General features: G+C 41.7%; 1 pseudogene and 2 gene segments (V, D, J or C); all 3 read right to left on the reverse strand.

Moving 5' to 3' along the window:
• LOC720890 (immunoglobulin heavy variable 3-48-like) overlaps positions 1-17,195 on the reverse strand; it is a 109,134-nt gene that overhangs the window by 88,719 nt on the left and 3,220 nt on the right.
• LOC106999631 (homer protein homolog 2 pseudogene) overlaps positions 1-17,195 on the reverse strand; it is a 115,687-nt pseudogene that overhangs the window by 19,771 nt on the left and 78,721 nt on the right. The gene's annotated exons all lie outside the window — the stretch shown is intronic.
• Positions 12,832-13,591, reverse strand: LOC715165 (immunoglobulin heavy variable 2-5-like). The segment is given in 2 exon segments: positions 12,832-13,341; positions 13,428-13,591. Coding segments are annotated over 2 exon segments (456 nt in total).

Raw genomic sequence — 17,195 nt, forward strand, 5'->3', positions numbered from 1 at the left:
ATACAGAAGCTCTTTAATTCACTTAGGTCCCATTTGTCAATTTTCAATTTTGTTGCAACTGCTTCTAGCATTTTCATTATAAAGCATTTGTCAGCTCTTATGTCCTAAATTGTATTTCCTATGTTATTATCCAGAGTTTTTATAGTTTTAGGTTTTACGTTTAGATCTTTAATCCACTTATAATATTTTTTCAATTGATGCTGAAAACGCATTTGATGAAACTCAACATCCTTTCATGAAAAAAAAACATAAAAAATGGGTATAGAAAGAATACATCTCGACATAATAAAAAGTTGTGTTCCAGAGACTTTCAGGTAGTATTATAATGAATGAGAAATAACTAAAAGTCTTTTCTCTAAGATCTGGAACGTGACAAATTTCCCACTTTAACCACTGGTAAAGCATAAATCCTTCTGCTGCCCCCATAGCCGGCTCTTACCTGCACGCGCCACCTACTGGCCTGGTGTTCAAACTGCATGACCTAATACAAAGCCGCTACCACCAGTGTACAGCAGGTGAAAATGAGATTAGCTTCTCAATACTTCTGTGATTCCAGCTCCGCAAAAGACCACGGGTCTGCTCACATGCTCAGTATGTTACTACTAAAGCTGGAATTTGGAAAAGGCACCACACTAAAGCTCTTAATAACAAACTAAATCGCACTGAGTAGATGCCCCTCACCTGGCCATTTCTATCAAGGCTAGTGCTTTTCCTTGCCAGGCTCGGTGGCTCAAGTGTGTCCAGCTTGGTGCCCTTCTCAGGGGCTGAGCAGGGAACTCAGGTCACTGTGCACTTCATAGACCAACCCATAGCCTGAGGCAACAGAGAGCTTCTCCCTGTGCACAGATATCAAGCAAGTACTCATCTGCTTCTCCCGCAGTCGGCTCAAACCTGTAAGGCCACCTACTAACATGAAAGGTGAACTTAACAACCCAACACAACTCTCAGAAACAAATGCATTCCAAATCAGAAACAGTTCCTGAGGCCTCCACTATCTAGGACCTGCAGGAGGCAGTGAGTCTACTCACAGGCTCAGTACATTGGTACTAAAACCACCATTTCAGAAAGCCACTAAATAATGGCTATATATAGACAACGAACTCTTACAGAGTCATTGCCACTGAGTGAACAAGAACCAAAATCCAAAGACCCACACAATGTACATTATATTCACATTCTAAAGGGAATGAAATATTCATCAAAATCAGAATGAATTGAAAAATAATAAGAAGAGACAGGTTAGCTAAAGAAAAGGAAACAGAGAAGCAATTCTGGAAGTATGAAAAAACAGAGTTACAAACCCCCAAATGTTACATTAACTCTCCAGCAATAGAATCTAAACAACATGACATATTAGAAATGTCTGATAAATAATTCAAAATGTTGATTTTAAAGAAGCTCAATTAAACCTTTTTCTCTAGTGGCTCAGTACACACTGGCACTGAGACAAGCACTGTGAAGACAATTGCAGCCCATCCCCTGATGAACTGACCCCTGTTCCACAAGCTGTAATCCCAGCTTTGATTGAACATTTGATATGAGGAACTTTCTCCTCGTGAGAGACCACTCACCATGGCCTGGCTCTGGCCGTTTACAGAGGCTGCACACTGAGCGCCTTTGTGTCTCTGCTTCTGCTGTTTGCACATAGGGCCTGTCTGTAATGAATTTAAATGCTCAGTCACCACTGGTAAGTGAACAGGGCTCATATGCTGCACGTGTGTTTGTTCAGTATGCATGTGTCAGCACCACCTCTGTGAACATCCATAGCCCCTCCTGTAACCTGTTGATTATGTCTGTTTAGCCAACACGTTCAGCATAAAGCTTCTGCCCAACCCCTTCTTGGGAGTGTCAGTCTCTCATCTTTACCCAAACTATGCTTTCCAGCCTGTGGGATGGCTGTAACCCTTGATAAAAATATAGTCTCAGTTTCCTAATCTGTAGATGGTGGTATTTTTAAATATTTAACACAACTGAAGATTAAATTCAGAACTTCATCTAATTATTAGACTACTTTAGTAAAGTATGACAAACTGTGGATATCCTAGAAGGATTTTTATATACCCAATAAGGACCAGTGACATTTTGAAGCAGGAAGCTGACCTGAGACCTTCAGAATAAACTGATGACTGTAGATAATGAAAAGGCCTCCCCAGGACATTTATTCAGCACCCATGCCTGTCTCATTCCTTCTTCTCTTTCTTTTTATTATATGCTTATCGTGATAAAAATTTTAATTTTCTTTAGATCTGTTTGCTTTTCACACATAGTGGACCCTTATCTCTCTTTTTCACTCATTTTCTTTTTTTTTATTATTATACTTTAAGTTCTAGGGTACATGTACACAACATGCAGGTTTGTTACGTATATATACATGGGTCATGTTGGTGTGCTGCACCCATTAACTCATCATTTACATTAGGTATATTTCCTAATGCTATTCCTCCCCCCTACCCCCTTCCCACAACAGGACCCAGTGTGTGATGCTCCCCTTCCTGTGTCCAAGTGATCTCATTGTTCAATTCCCACCTAGGAGTGAGAATATGCAGTATTTGGTTTTCTGTTCTTGTGATAGTTTGCTGACGATGATTTCCAGCTGCATCCATGTCCCAACAAAGGACACGAACTCATCCTTTTTTATGGCTGCATAGTATTCCATGGTGTATATGTGCCACATTTTCTTAATCCAGTCTGTCCTTGATGCACATTTGGGTTGATTCCAAGTCTTTGCTATTATGAATAGTGCCACAATAAACATACATGTGCATGTGTCTTTATAGCATCATGATTTATAATCCTTTTGGTATATCCCCAGTAATGGGATGACTGGGTCAAATGGTATTTCTAGTTCTAGATCCTTGAGGAATCGCCACACTGTATTCCACAATGGTTGAACTAGTTTACAATCCCACCAACAGTGTAAAAGTGTTCCTATTTCTCCACATCCTCTCCAGCACCTGTTGTTTCCTGATTTTTTAATGGTTGCTATTCTAACTGGTGTGAGATGGTATCTCATTGTGGTTTTGATTTGCATTTCTCTGATGGCCAGTGACGATGAGCATTTTTTCATGTGGCTGTTGGTTGTATGAATGTCCTCTTTTGAGAAGTGTCTATTCATATACTTTGCACACTTTTGAATAGGGTTGCTTGTTTTTTTCTCGTAAATTTGTTTGAGTTCTTTGTAGGTTCTGGATGTTAGCCCTTTGTCAGATGAGTAGATTGGAAAAATTTTCTCCCATTCTGTAGGTTGCCTGTTCACTCTGATGGTAGTTTCTTTTGCTGTGCAGAAGCTCTTTAGTTTAATTAGATCCCATTTGTCAATTTTGGCTTTTGTTGCCATTGCTTTTGGTGTTTTAGACATGAAGTCCTTGCCCATGCCTATGTCCTGAATGGTATTACCTTGGTTTTATTCTAGGGTTTTTGTGATATTAGGTCTAACATTTAAGTCTCTAATCCATCTTGAATTAATTTTTGTATAAGGAGTAAGGAAAGGATCCAGTTTCAGCTCTCTACTTATGGCTGGCCAATTTTCCCAGCACCATTTATTAAATAGGGAATCCTTTCCCCATTTCTTGTTTTTGTCAGGTTTGTCAAAGACCAGATGGCTGTAGATGTGTGATATTATTTCTGAGGGCTCCGTTCTGTTCCATTGGTCTATATCTCTGTTTTGGTACCAGTACCATGCTGTTTTGGTTACTGTAGCCTTGTAGTATAGTTTGAAGTCAGGTAGCGTGATGCCTCCAGCTTTGCTCCTTTGCCTTAGGATTGTCTTGGCAATGAGGGCTCTTTTTTGGTTCCATATGAACTTTAAAGCCGTTTTTTCCAATTCTGTGAAGAAACTCATTGTTAGCTTAATGGGGATGGCATTGAATCTATAAATGACCTTGGGAAGTATGGCCATTTTCATGATATTGATTCTTCCTATGCATGAGCATGCTATGTTCTTCCATTTGTTTGTGTCCTCTTTTATTTCACTGAGCAGTGGTTTGTAGTTCTCCTTGAAGAAGTCCCCTACATGCCTTGTAAGTTGGATTCCTAGGTATTTTATTCTCTTTGAAGTAATTGTGAATGGAAGTTCATTCATGATTTGGCTCTCTGTTTGTCTGTTACTGGTGTATAAGAATGCTTGTGATTTTTGCACATTAATTTTGTATCCTGAGACTTTGCTGATGTTGCTTATCACCTTAAGGAGATTTTGGGCTGAGACGATGGGGTTTTCTAAATATACAATCATGTCATCTGCAAACAGGGACAATTTGACTTCTTCTTTATCTAATGAATACCCTTGATTTCTTTCTCTTGCCTGATTGCCCTAGCCAGAACTTCCAACACTATGTTGAATAGGAGTGGTGAGAGAGGGCATCCCTGTCTTGTGCCAGTTTTCAAAAGAAATGATTCCAGTGTTTGCCCATTTAGTATGATATTGGCTGTGGATTTGTCATAAATAGCTCTTATTATTTTGAGACACGTTCCATCAATACCAAATTTATCGAGAGCTTTTAGCAAGAAAGGCTGTTGAATTTTGTTGAAGGCCTTTTCTGCATCTATTGAGATAATCATGTGGTTTTTGACTTTGGTTCTGTTCATATGCTGGATTACATTTATTGATTTGCATATGTTGAACCAGCCTTGCATCCCAGGGATGAACCCCACTTGATCATGGTGGATAAGCTTTTTGATGTGCTGCTGGATTCGGTTTGCCAGTATTTTATTGAGGATTTTTGCACTGATGTTCATCAGGGATATTGGTCTAAAATTCTCTTTTTTTGTTGTGTCTCTGCCAGGCTTTGGTATCAGTATGATGTTGGCCTTGTAAAATGAGTTAGGGAGGATTCCCTCTTTTTCTATTGATTGGAGTAGTTTCAGAAGGAATGGTACCAACTCCTCCTTGTACCTCTGGTAGAATTTGGCTGCTTTTTCACTCATTTTCTTAAGCTGCTAGAGAGAATAAAGTGTCAGCCCCTACTTTTGGTGCCTCACTGCTGATGAATTAAGGTTTGTTCTTCTTCCCCCTTGTCCCCCACATACAGGAAATTTAGTAAGAAATCATGGAAGCTCCCTTATCTGATGCCAGTGTGAAGTTTAAATCACACAAACTCCTTCACCTGAGTACAAATACACCACCCCCAAACACCGACACCACCACCAAATCATTTTAAAGCCCTGATCCAGCCTCCTTTCCTGTTTCATTGAGGAAATTCCAATTTGGAATGTCTTGAGAGGCCTGTGCTTCTCTCAGCAGACAATAACAGTGTTGGTAAATATTACCATGATCATCTGAGGTGTGAGTGTGGCACTATCAGACTTGACATCCACACTAATGATTGGTGGGGTCTCTCTTCTTTTGCATGGGGTCACCTACAATTGGAAACGTGGGCTTGGAGCCCTGACAGTGACCACCACGCGGACTTTCTTCTCTTGCACTGGATGCTAACTCCCTCTGCCCCAACGCCCGGCATGGACTTTATCCTGCCTGCTGCTCACTGGCCCTTGGAGTTCTGTTGAGCTGGGCTGCAGTGTTGAGTTAAACACCACACCTTTTCTAGATTTAGCTGACTAAATTTAGAAGCTTTGATAACTTATTGACATTGAGAAACAGGCATCAGTGACTGTGGGTGACTCTGGCTTTGGTGCGTGTGAGAAAATTTTTCTCTCGTTCCGACAAATGTTTCTTCTTCAGAGACTTCACAGGAAGAACAGGATAAGGAATCCAGAGAAGTGCCCCAGAGGAAACTGTTTTATGGAGAGGAAGCCACAGGGCTGACAGGAAACCAGACCTTAACCCCCATCTGCACCTGCCCTGAGTCTGACTCTTGTGTTCAGTGGGTCCTGAGCGCCCCCAGGTGGTCCTGTTCAACCTTCAGGGAGGCTTATTTCTGGATTCACACTGACATTTATTCCAATTGTGTTCCCCAAAATGGAGAGAGAGTAAACCGTGAATCCATGCATCTCAGAGAACACAGAACAGCAGAGTAACACACCCTGTCCCCGTCCCCACCCCCTCCACCCACACACACATTTAGCTAAATATTATTAAAACTGCTAAAAACTGATTATCGGCGGAGCAAGATGGCCGAATAGTAACAGCTCCAGTCTCCAGCTCCCAGCGCCAGTGACACAGAAGACGGGTGATTTCTGCATTTTCAACTGAGGAACGCAGCTCATCTCCAGAAACGGATCAAAGCTGGACAGAGAATGACTTTGATGAGCTGAGAGAAGAAGGCTTCAGTCCATCAAACTTCTCAGAGCTAAAGGAGGAATTACGTATCCAGGGTAAAGAAACTAAAAATCTTGAAAAAAGATGGATGAATGGATAACTAGAATAATAAATGCAGAGAAGGCCATAAACGAACTGACAGAGATAAAAACCATGACACGAGAAATACGGGACAAATGCACAAGCTTCAGTAACCGACTCGATCAACTGGAAGAAAGAGTATCAGCGATTGAGGATCAAATGAATGAAATGAAGTGAGAAGAGAAGTCTAAAGAAAAAAGAGGAAAAAGAAATGAACAAAGCCTTCAAGAAGTACAGGATTATGTGAAAAGACCAAATCTACATCTGATTGGGGTGCCTGAAAGTGAGGGGGAAAATGGAACCAAGTTGGAAAACACTCTTCAGGATATCATGCAAGAGAACGTCCCCAACCTAGTAAGGCAGACCAACATTCAAATTCAGGAAATACAGAGAATGCCACAAAGATACTCCTCGAGAAGAGCAACTCCAAGACACATAATTGACAGATTGAAATGAAGGAAAAAATGTAAAGGGCAGCCAGAGAGAAAGGTCAGGTTACCCACAAAGGGAAGCCCATCAGACTAACAGCAGATCTCTCGGCAGAAACTCTCCAAGCCAGAAGAGAGTGGGGGCCAATATTCAACATTCTTAAAGAAAGGAATTTTCAACCCAGAATTTCATATCCAGCCAAACTAAGTTTCATAAGTGAAGGAGAAATAAAATCCTTTACAGACAAGCAAATGCTTAGAGATTTTGTCACCACCAGGCCTGCCCTACAAGAGGTCCTGAGGGAAGCACTAAACATGGAAAGGAACAACTGGTACCAGCCATTGCAAAAACATGCCAAAATGTAAAGACCGTCGAGGCTAGGAAGAAACTGCATCAACGAATGAGCAAAATAACCAGCTAATATTATAATGACAGGATCAAGTTCACACATAACAATATTAACCTTAAATGTAAATGGACTAAATGATCCAATTAAAAGACACAGACAGGCAAATTGGATAAAGAGTCAAGACTCATCAGTTTGCTGTATTCAGGAGACCCATCTCACACGCAGAGACATACATAGGCTCAAAATAAAGGGATGGAGGAAGATTTACCAAGCAAATGGAGATGGGATGCAAGGCTGGTTCAACATATGCAAATCAATAAATGTAATCCAGCATATGAACAGAACCAAAGACAAAAACCACATGATTATCCCAATAGATGCAGAAAAGGCCTTTGACAAAATTCAACAGACCTTCATGCTAAAAACTCCCCATAAATTCGGTATTGATGGAACGTATTTTAAAATAATAAGAGCTATTTATGACAAACCCACAGCCAATATTATACTGAATGGGCAAAAACTGGAAGCATGTGCTTTGAAAACTAGCACAAGACAGGGATGCCCTCTCTCTCCACTCCTATTCAACATAGCATTGGAAGTTCTGGCTAGGGCAATCAGGCAAGAGAAAGAAATCAAGGGTATTCAGTTAGGAAAAGAAGAAGTCAAATTGTCCCTCTTTGCAGATGACATAATTGTGTATTTAGAAAACCCCATGATCTCACCCCAAAATCTCCTTAAGCTGATAAGAAACTTCAGCAAAGTCTCAGGATACAAAATTAATGTGCAAAAATCACAAGCATTCTTATACACCAGTAACAGACAAACAGAGAGCCAAATCATGAATGAACTTCCATTCACAATTGCTTCAAAGAGAATAAGATACCTAGGAATCCAACTTACAAGGCATGTAAAGGACTTCTTCAAGGAGAACTACAAACCACTGCTCAGTGAAATAAAAGAGGACACAAACAAATGGAAGAACATAGCATGCTCATGCATAGGAAGAATCAATATCATGAAAATGGCCATACTGCCCAAGGTCATTTATAGATTCAAGGCAATCCCCATTAAGCTAACAATGAGTTTCTTCACAGAATTGGAAAAAACGGCTTTAAAGTTCATATGAAACCAAAAAAGAGCCCTCATTGCCAAGACAATCCTAAGCCAAAAGAGCAAAGCTGGAGGCATCACACTACCTGACTTCAAACTATACTACAAGGCTACAGTAACCAAAACAGCATGGTACTGGTACCAAAACAGAGATATAGACCAATGGAACAGAATAGAATCTGCAGAAATAATATCACACATCTACAGACATCTGATCTTTGACAAACCTGACAAAAACAAGAAATTGGGAAAGGATTCCCTTTTTAACAAATGGTGCTGGGAAAATTGGCCAGCCATATGTAGAAAGCTGAAACTGGATCCTTTCCTTACTCCTTATACAAAAATTAATTCAAGATGGATTAGAGACTTAAATGTTAGACCTAATATCACAAAAACCCTAGAAGAAAACCAAGGTAATACCATTCAGGACATAGGCATGGGCAAGGACTTCATGTCTAAAACACCAAAAGCAATGGCAACAAAAGCCAAAATTGACAAATGGGATCTAATAAAACTAAAGAGCTTCTGCACAGCAAAAGAAACTACCATCAGAGTGAACAGGCAACCTACAGAATGGGAGAAAATTTTTCCAATCTACTCATCTGACAAAGGACTAATATCCAGAACCTACAAAGAACTCAAACAAATTTACAACAAAAAAACAAACAACCCCATCAAAAAGTGGGCAAAGGATATGAACAGACACTTCTCAGAAGAAGACATGCATGCAGCCAACAGCCACATGAAAAACTGCTCATCATCACTGGCCATCAGAGAAATGCAAATCAAAATCACAATGAGATACCATCTCACACCAGTTAGAATGGCGATCATTAAAAAGTCAGGAAACAACAGGTGCTGGAGAGGATGTGGAGAAATAGGAACACTTTTACACTGTTGGTGGGATTGTAAACTAGTTCAACCATTATGGAAAACAGTATGGCAATTCCTCAAGGATCTAGAACTAGAAGTACCATTTGACCCAGCCATTCCATTACTGGGTATATACCCAAAGGATTATAAATCATGCTGCTATAAAGACACATGCACACGTATGTTCATTGTGGCACTATTCACAATAGCAAAGACTTGGAATCAACCCAAATGTCCATCAGTGACAGACTGGATTAAGAAAATGTGGCACATATACTCCACGGAATACTATGCAGCCATAAAAAAGGATGAGTTCGTGTCTTTTGTAGGGACATGGATGCAGCTGGAAATCATCACTGTCAGCAAACTATCGCAAGAACAGAAAACCATACACCGCATGTTCTCACTCATAGGTGGGAACTGAACAATGAGATCACTTGGACTCGGGAAGGGTAACATCACACACCAGGGGCCTATTATGAGGAGGGGGAAGGGGGAGGGATGGCATTGGGAGTTATACCTGATGTAAATGACGAGTTGATGGGTGCTGATGAGTTGATGGGTGCAGCACACCAACATGGCACAAGTATACATATGTAACAAACCTGGACGTTGTGCACATGTACCCTAGAACTTAAAGTATAATAATAAATAAATAAATAAATAATAAAACTGCTAAAAACCAAAGAGAAATAGAAATACACACAGGCAAGTGGAGGTGAGCAGAGGGGGGATTCCTTCCCAAAGAACAGAAAAGATGGCGACAGCATTCTTCTAGTTAAACCTTACAAGCAAGAGGAAAATTGATGGTATCTGTGAAGTGTTGGACGCATTATTTTATAACCCACGGATGTTCTCTAAAAAGTGAAAGAAAATTATATTTCTCTTTGACAGCATAAGGGGCTCAATGAATCCATGTCCCCATGAGACCAGTGAAAATTATTTTGAAACTTTTGAAAAATTACAGGGTTTGGAAAGCCTCTAACAACATAAAGTAAGTGAAGAAATATTTATTCAAGAAAATCTACAAAACTCAGTAAGTCCAATCATCGTATTTGATCTAAGATGCTCTTCCTTCCACATCCCAGCTCAGCATGACGTAAACTCCACTGTAGACAGATGCATCCAGGAAGACAGGACATCTTCTACCAGCTCCCACCAGAGGAAACTCTTCCCCAGGGGCCAGGACATTGGCCCTCTGACCCTGCCCACAGCACGTGATGCTGAGGCTCAGTTCTGGACAAGAGCTACTGAGAGCCAGAGACTCACTTCTTCCATGGAGCCCCACTCATGGATGGAGGCTCTGCCCTGGGTCCAGTGCCGCTGGGAACATTGGGTCTCTGGTTTCTAGCTCCGTCCTATGGCAGAGGTTCCACCCCACCAGAACTAGAGTACTGGGAACATCGGACGCTTCTGCCCAACCCTCCACTTAGCGCTCATCTCCTATGCTGAGGTAGAAAAATCTCAACTTTGTCTCCACCTGCAGAATCTTGGTTATGTGCTCTGTCCCAGAAGAGAGGGAGTGCTGGAATTCAGTCATAAAATATCATCCTTAATTTGGTCCTAAACATCCTAACTTCAATAACAACAGAACGTGGAAAAGTTCAAAGCCTGCCAGTGCTCTCAAAAACAGTGGAGGGTGTGGTGGAAGGCCCTTGGAACGAGATGGGTGGATGCACGGGAGATGCAGACTAAACTGCAGGGCTGCTGGCTTGCAGGAGAGAACTGAGGAGGGAGAGAGCTGAAGGACATTCTCTTGTGGTTGGAACAAATGCTGGACACTGTTCAAAGGAGCCCATGTTTGTTTGCCTCAGTGTGTGAAGCAATTCAAACCTCAGAGCATGATTGAAAATAGTAGGATTTTCCATCTGCAAGTGTTGGAGCTCAACATCTGGGCCTGGTCAGGAAAGAGGCAGAGAAAGTTCAGCCAAACCACTGACACCTGAGGATGACCGTGGTGCTGACAGCTGTGTCCCTTTGATCTTTGAGACTGATTTCTCTCACTTAGCATCATGTCTGGAGTTCACCTGTAATGGTTTATGTTTCGGTCGCTTGTTAATTTTTTATTGCTGATGGTGTTCAATTTGTAGATGCTTCCTAGTTTCTTCACCTATTCAAATTTTGAGACATTTATGTTGTTTTTAGTTTCTGACACACACACCCACACACACAATATCTTGAATATTTGAATAGAAGTTGTGTGTGAATATAAGATTGTATTTCTCTGAAGCAAATATTCAGGAATGGGATCTTAGGGTCAGGTGTTAAGGGCATGTTTGATTTTGGAGAAAACTAAAACTTATTTTCCTGAGTATCTGTTTCATTTTGCATTCCTGTTAGCAATGATTTAGACTCTAGCCACCTGGCATGCTCACCGGCATTGGTGTTATCTGTATTTCCTCTTCATTTCAGTCATTTAAAAAAGTGTGTACCGGTGGCTCATTGTGGACTTGATTTCAATTTCTCTAATGGAAAATCCTGTTGAGAGCCTGTTTATGTGCTTCTGTGTCGTCTGCACATCGTCTTTGATGAAATGTCTGTACAAACCCTTGTCTAATTTATCCATCGGTTGTTTCCTTTTTATTCAAAGTTGAGTTCTGAGGGTTCTTATTATAATTACATTGGTGGTTATATGACTTGCAAACAGTTTCTCATCTGTAACCTGGCATTCATTTTCTTATAGTCATGTGAGTAGAAAAAGTTTTTAAATTTAATGAAGTCAACTAATATCAATTTCATTTGTTGATCATATTTTACATTTTAATTTTAAGATCATTGGGCAACTCTTACTTATTGTATATTGTGCCCATTATGTCATGTCTCATCATGCTCCTACCTTGTGCCCTCCCATTGTTCTAAGTCTCCAATGTCCATAATTTCTCTCTACATGTCATTGTGTACACACTGTTTACTTCCCTTTTATAAGTAATAATGTGTGACATGTGACATTCTGTTAGTTAGGTAGTTCACTAATTATATTGTCCCCTAGTTTTATGCATCTTGCTGCAAAAGACACAGTTTTATTCCTTATTGTGGCTGGCTAGTATTGAATTGTGCATACATGCTATATTCTTTTATAAAATCATCCATTGGCAGACACTCTGTTTGACACATGTGCTACTGAGAATAGTTTTATGGTAAGCATAGAAGTGTGGGTATCTTTTTGAAATAATGGTTTATTTTCCTTTGGGTAGTTACCCAGCAGTGGGATTGTTGGACCAAATGGCAGGTCTATTTCTAGTTTTCTGGGAAATCTCCACACCGTTCTCCATAGAGGTTGTACTCGTCCACACCCTGATCAACAGTGTCTGAGAGTTGCCTTTATTTTCCATCCTCACCAACATCTGATAGTTTTGAGTTTTTAATAATAGTGATTGCAGCTGGTGGAAGATGATATCTTATTGTGGTTTTAATTTGCATTTCCCTGATAGTCAGTGATGTTGAGCCTTGTTTATATATTTATTATCATTTCTATGTGTTCTTTTGAAAATGTCTACACATGTCCTTTGCTCATTTTAGTGGGGTTATTTGGTGCTTGTTGCTGTTGCTGTTGTAGATTTGTTTGAGTTCCTTGCAAATACTTCACATTAGTTCCCTGTCACAGGCAAAGTGTGCAAAATTTTTCTGTCATTCTGCAAATTGCCTATTCAGTCTGTGGTTATGAAAAAAAATCTTTAGGTTAATTAAGTCTCCTCTGTCTTTTTTGGGGGGTAACAGGAACTTTTCGTGCTGAATCCTTGTCAAACAGGAAACAGCTTCTGCTTGCATGAACCACTAGCAGGGGACATGCCATTTATTACTAAAGAAGAGGGAGGAAGACAAGGGTCTGAGTCAGGTGGGGATAAGAAACCCAGACCCTGGCAGGAAATGGCATCTCAGCCACTCTTTCCTGTTCTGTAGAGGTGGGGAGGGAGCATCACTGAGAAGCAGCCTGGGTTCTTGTACAGGAGGTGCCCTGGGCTGTGTCTCTGTGCTCCCCGTGCACAGTAATATGTGGCTGTGTCCACAGGGTCCATGTTGGTCATTGTAAGGACAACCTGGTTCTTGGAGGTGTCCTTGGAGATGGTGAGCCTGCTCTTCAGAGATGTGCTGTAGCGCTTATCATCATCCCAATAAATGAGTGCCAGCCACTCCAGGGCCTTCCCTGGGGGCTGACGGATCCAGCCCACACCCATACCACTAGTGGTGAGTGAGAACCCAGAGAAGGTGCAGGTCAGCGTGAGGGTCTGTGTGGGTTTCACCAGCGCAGGACCAGACTCCTTCAAGGTGACCTGGGACAAGACCCCTGTGGAGAAAGCATAAGAAGATGAAGCCCACAAAGAAAAGTGCAGATATTTCACCCCTGAAGTAGTGCTTGACCACAGCACTCACAGGACGGGACGGTCAGCAGCAGGAGCGTGGAGCAAAGCGTGTCCATGGTGGGGCACAGGAGTCACTGAGCCAGTCCCGGTGCTCGGCTTTTCAACCCAGAGGAGGGTGGAGCTGGTGGAGATTTGCATCCCTCATCTGAGCCCTACTCTATGGGGTGCACTCAGGTCTCAGGACTCAGTAGGGGAGTGCATCTGTGGTGAGGCGCAGTGAGCCCTCTGGTGTGGGCGTCCACGTGTGCTCTCCATGGGGGACACTGTCTCATTTCAGGGCCATGGCTCTCAGTCAAGGCTGTGACACTCCTGCTTCCACAGACAGGATCTTCTTGGATACTCACGCAGGGGACATGCAACCTTCTGGTTTCAGTCCTAGAGGATTAGAGTAGAAATCAAGAGAGCTAGTGTTCTTCCCTTCAAGAGAAATGAAGGTGGGCATCTGGGAGAGCAGGGGGCTCCCCACAAGAATTCCGATCAAAATCCTCTTTGATTAGGGGGAAAGTGATGAATTTTTTTTAAAAAAGTTGGAGAGAATAAATAAAAAAAAAATCCAAATAATTATGTAAAGAAGTGTGTGCTTATCAGTGTGTCTGCACACAGCTGCATTCCTACAGGCAAGTTCCAAGAATAATCGATATTGTCCTTGTGCCCTGTCAGCTCTATGGAGAGAGTAGGCTGCAGGCGTGACTTCCCCTTTCTCAGCCCATGAATGAGCAGACGCTTTGGACAAGGGAACTGGAAGACTCTTCAGGGAGCAGCTGGCTGACTGGTGCCGCCTTGGTCTGCACCTGCACTGGGTGTGGTCTCTGCGCTCACAAGGCCGTGGACACTCATCAATGCAGGTTCAAGGAGTTAACTGCAGAGTTATATTCACTTGTGGTTTTCTTTGTAACAACAAAGTTACAGATGATATAGCGGGTGGTCTCCTTAGGGTTGGATGCTGTCAAGTCAAAGAAGACAACCCTAGATTATAGTCAAAGGTTCTCCAGCTGGTTCTTTGCCGCACCTGCTCCTAAATGGTGATCTGTCTTGGCTGAGTTCTAAGCTTCTCCTGTGGGCCCTCTGCTGTCCATGCAGCCCAGATAAAGGAGGGCTGGGGGATCTGCTTCTGAGATGCCCAGTCCTACATCTCGTTCCAGGTCAGGAGCTCAAACAGTCCTGGGGGCTGAACCTTGGATGTCTCCTGTGAGATCTCACCTGTGCACTGAGCTTCCTCAAAGCAATGTGACAGGGTCAGCTTCGTGGACCTTACTGCAGGTGATTTTCCACAAACATAATTGTATTTCATCTATATAATTAAGGAACCATGTTCATCGGGGTGTAAGTGACTGACATACACACACACGCACACGCACACGCACACACGGACACACACATAAACAGTATGGAAATTCATTTACATTTCCCAAAAACTGGACACATTTTGTATTATTCCTGATGAGTTTATACAAACCTGAGGTTTGAATCAGAAACTAAAAGATAACATTTTGTATAACCAAAGTCACAAATCAATAAGATGAGAAAATGGGGTCAGAATAATCAAGATTGAGGTATTACCTGCAGTCTAATGGTGATAAGTGACATAATGGAGCTGTGATGAAATGGGCTTCCAAGTGCTCTAATTGTTAACTTCTCGATTACAGCTGACCAGCAATCTCTGGCAGTAGGGAAGCTAGATTTCCCGCACATGGGATAGCCCTCTGACTCCATGAAACTTCACTGGGCTTCTCTGTAGGCTCAGAGGTGTGCAGACTCCTACCCCAGATTCTACAGTCAGACAAATCTCTGCTTTTTCCGTAGGGACACAAGAGATAGTGTGGAAGAGGGCCAGATGTACTCTACTCAAGGTCTCTGCACATGGAGAAAAACCAGTGAATGTGGAAAATGCATGGTCTCGATTCTTTGAACAATCCCTGTGAAAAACTCAACTCTGTGACAAGATGTCATGCAGAATTAAGAAATAATGCAACTTGTAAATTTGTTTGAGTTCTTTGTAGGTTCTGGATGTTAGCCCTTTGTCAGATGAGTAGATTGCAAAAATTTTCTCCCATTCTGTAGGTTGCCTGTTCACTCTGATGGTAGTTTCTTTTGCTGTGCAGAAGCTCTTTAGTTTAATTAGATCCCATTTGTCAGTTTTAGTTTTTGCTGCCGTTGCTTTTGGTGTTTTAGACATGAAGTCCTTGCCCATGCCTATGTCCTGAATGGTACTACCTAGGTTTTCCTCTAGGGTTTTTATGGTATTAGGTCTAACATTTAAGTCTCTAATCCATCTTGAATTAATTTTCATATAAGGAGTAAGGAAAGGATCCAGTTTCAGCTTTCTACTTATGGCTGGCCAATTTTCCCAGCACCATTTATTAAATAGGGAATCCTTTCCCCATTTCTTGTTTCTCTCAGGTTTCTCAAAGATCAGATGGCTGTAGATGTGTGGCATTATTTCTGAGGACTCGGTTCTGTTCCATTGGTCTATATCTCTGTTTTGATACCAGTACCATACTGTTTTGGTTACTGTAGCCTTGTAGTATAGTTTGAAGTCAGGTAGCATGATGCCTCCAGCTTTGTTCTTTTGACTTAGGATTGTCTTGGAGATGCGGGCTCTTTTTTGGTTCCATATGAACTTTAAAGCAGTTTTTCCAATTCTGTGAAGAAACTCATTGGTAGCTTGATGGGGATGGTTGAATCTATAAATAACCTTGGGCAATATTGCCATTTTCACGATATTGATTCTTCCTATCCATGAGCATGGTATGTTCTTCCATTTGTTTGTGTCCTCTTTTATTTCACTGAGCAGTGGTTTGTAGTTCTCCCTGAAGAAGTCCTTTACATCCCTTGTAATTTGGATTCCTAGGTATTTTATTCTCTTTGAAGCAATTGTGAATGGAAGTTCATTCATGATTTGGCTCTCTGTTTGTCTGTTACTGGTGTAAAACAAACAACCTCATCAAAAAGTGGGCAAAGGATATGAACAGACACTTCTCAAAAGAAGACATGCATGTAGCCAACAGACACATGAAAAAATGCTCATCATCACTGGCCATCAGAGAAATGCAAATCAAAACCACAATGAGATACCATCTCACACCAGTTAGAATGGCGATCATTAAAAAGTCAGGAAACGACAGGTGCTGGAGAGGATGTGGAGAAATAGGAACACTTTTACACTGTTGGTGGGATTGTAAACTAGTTCAACCATTGTGGAAAACAGTATGGCGATTCCTCAAGGATCTAGAACTAGATGTACCATATGACCCAGCCATCCCATTACTGGGTATATACCCAAAGGTTTATAAATCATGCTGCTATAAAGACACATGCACACGTATGTTTATTGCGGCACTATTCACAATAGCAAAGACTTGGAATCAACCCAAATGTCCATCAGTGACAGATTGGATTAAGAAAATGTGGCACATATACACCATGGAATACTATGCAGCCATAAAAAAGGATGAGTTTGTGTCCTTTGTAGGGACATGGATGCAGCTGGAAACCATCATTCTTAGCAAACTATCACAAGAACAGAAAACCAAACACCGCATGTTCTCACTCATAGGTGGGAACTGAACAATGAGATCACTTGGACTCGGGAAGGGGAACATCACACACCGGGGCCTATCATGGGGAGGGGGGAGGGGGGAGGGATTGCATTGGGAGTTATACCTGATGTAAATAACGAGTTGATGGGTGCTGACGAGTCGATGGGTGCAGCACAGCAACATGGCACAAGTATACATATGTAACAAACCTGCACGTTGTGCGCATGTACCCTAGAACT

The sequence above is a fragment of the Macaca mulatta genome, chromosome 7, assembly GCF_049350105.2.
Source record: "Macaca mulatta isolate MMU2019108-1 chromosome 7, T2T-MMU8v2.0, whole genome shotgun sequence".
In the NCBI taxonomy this organism is placed as follows: Eukaryota; Metazoa; Chordata; class Mammalia; order Primates; family Cercopithecidae; genus Macaca; species Macaca mulatta.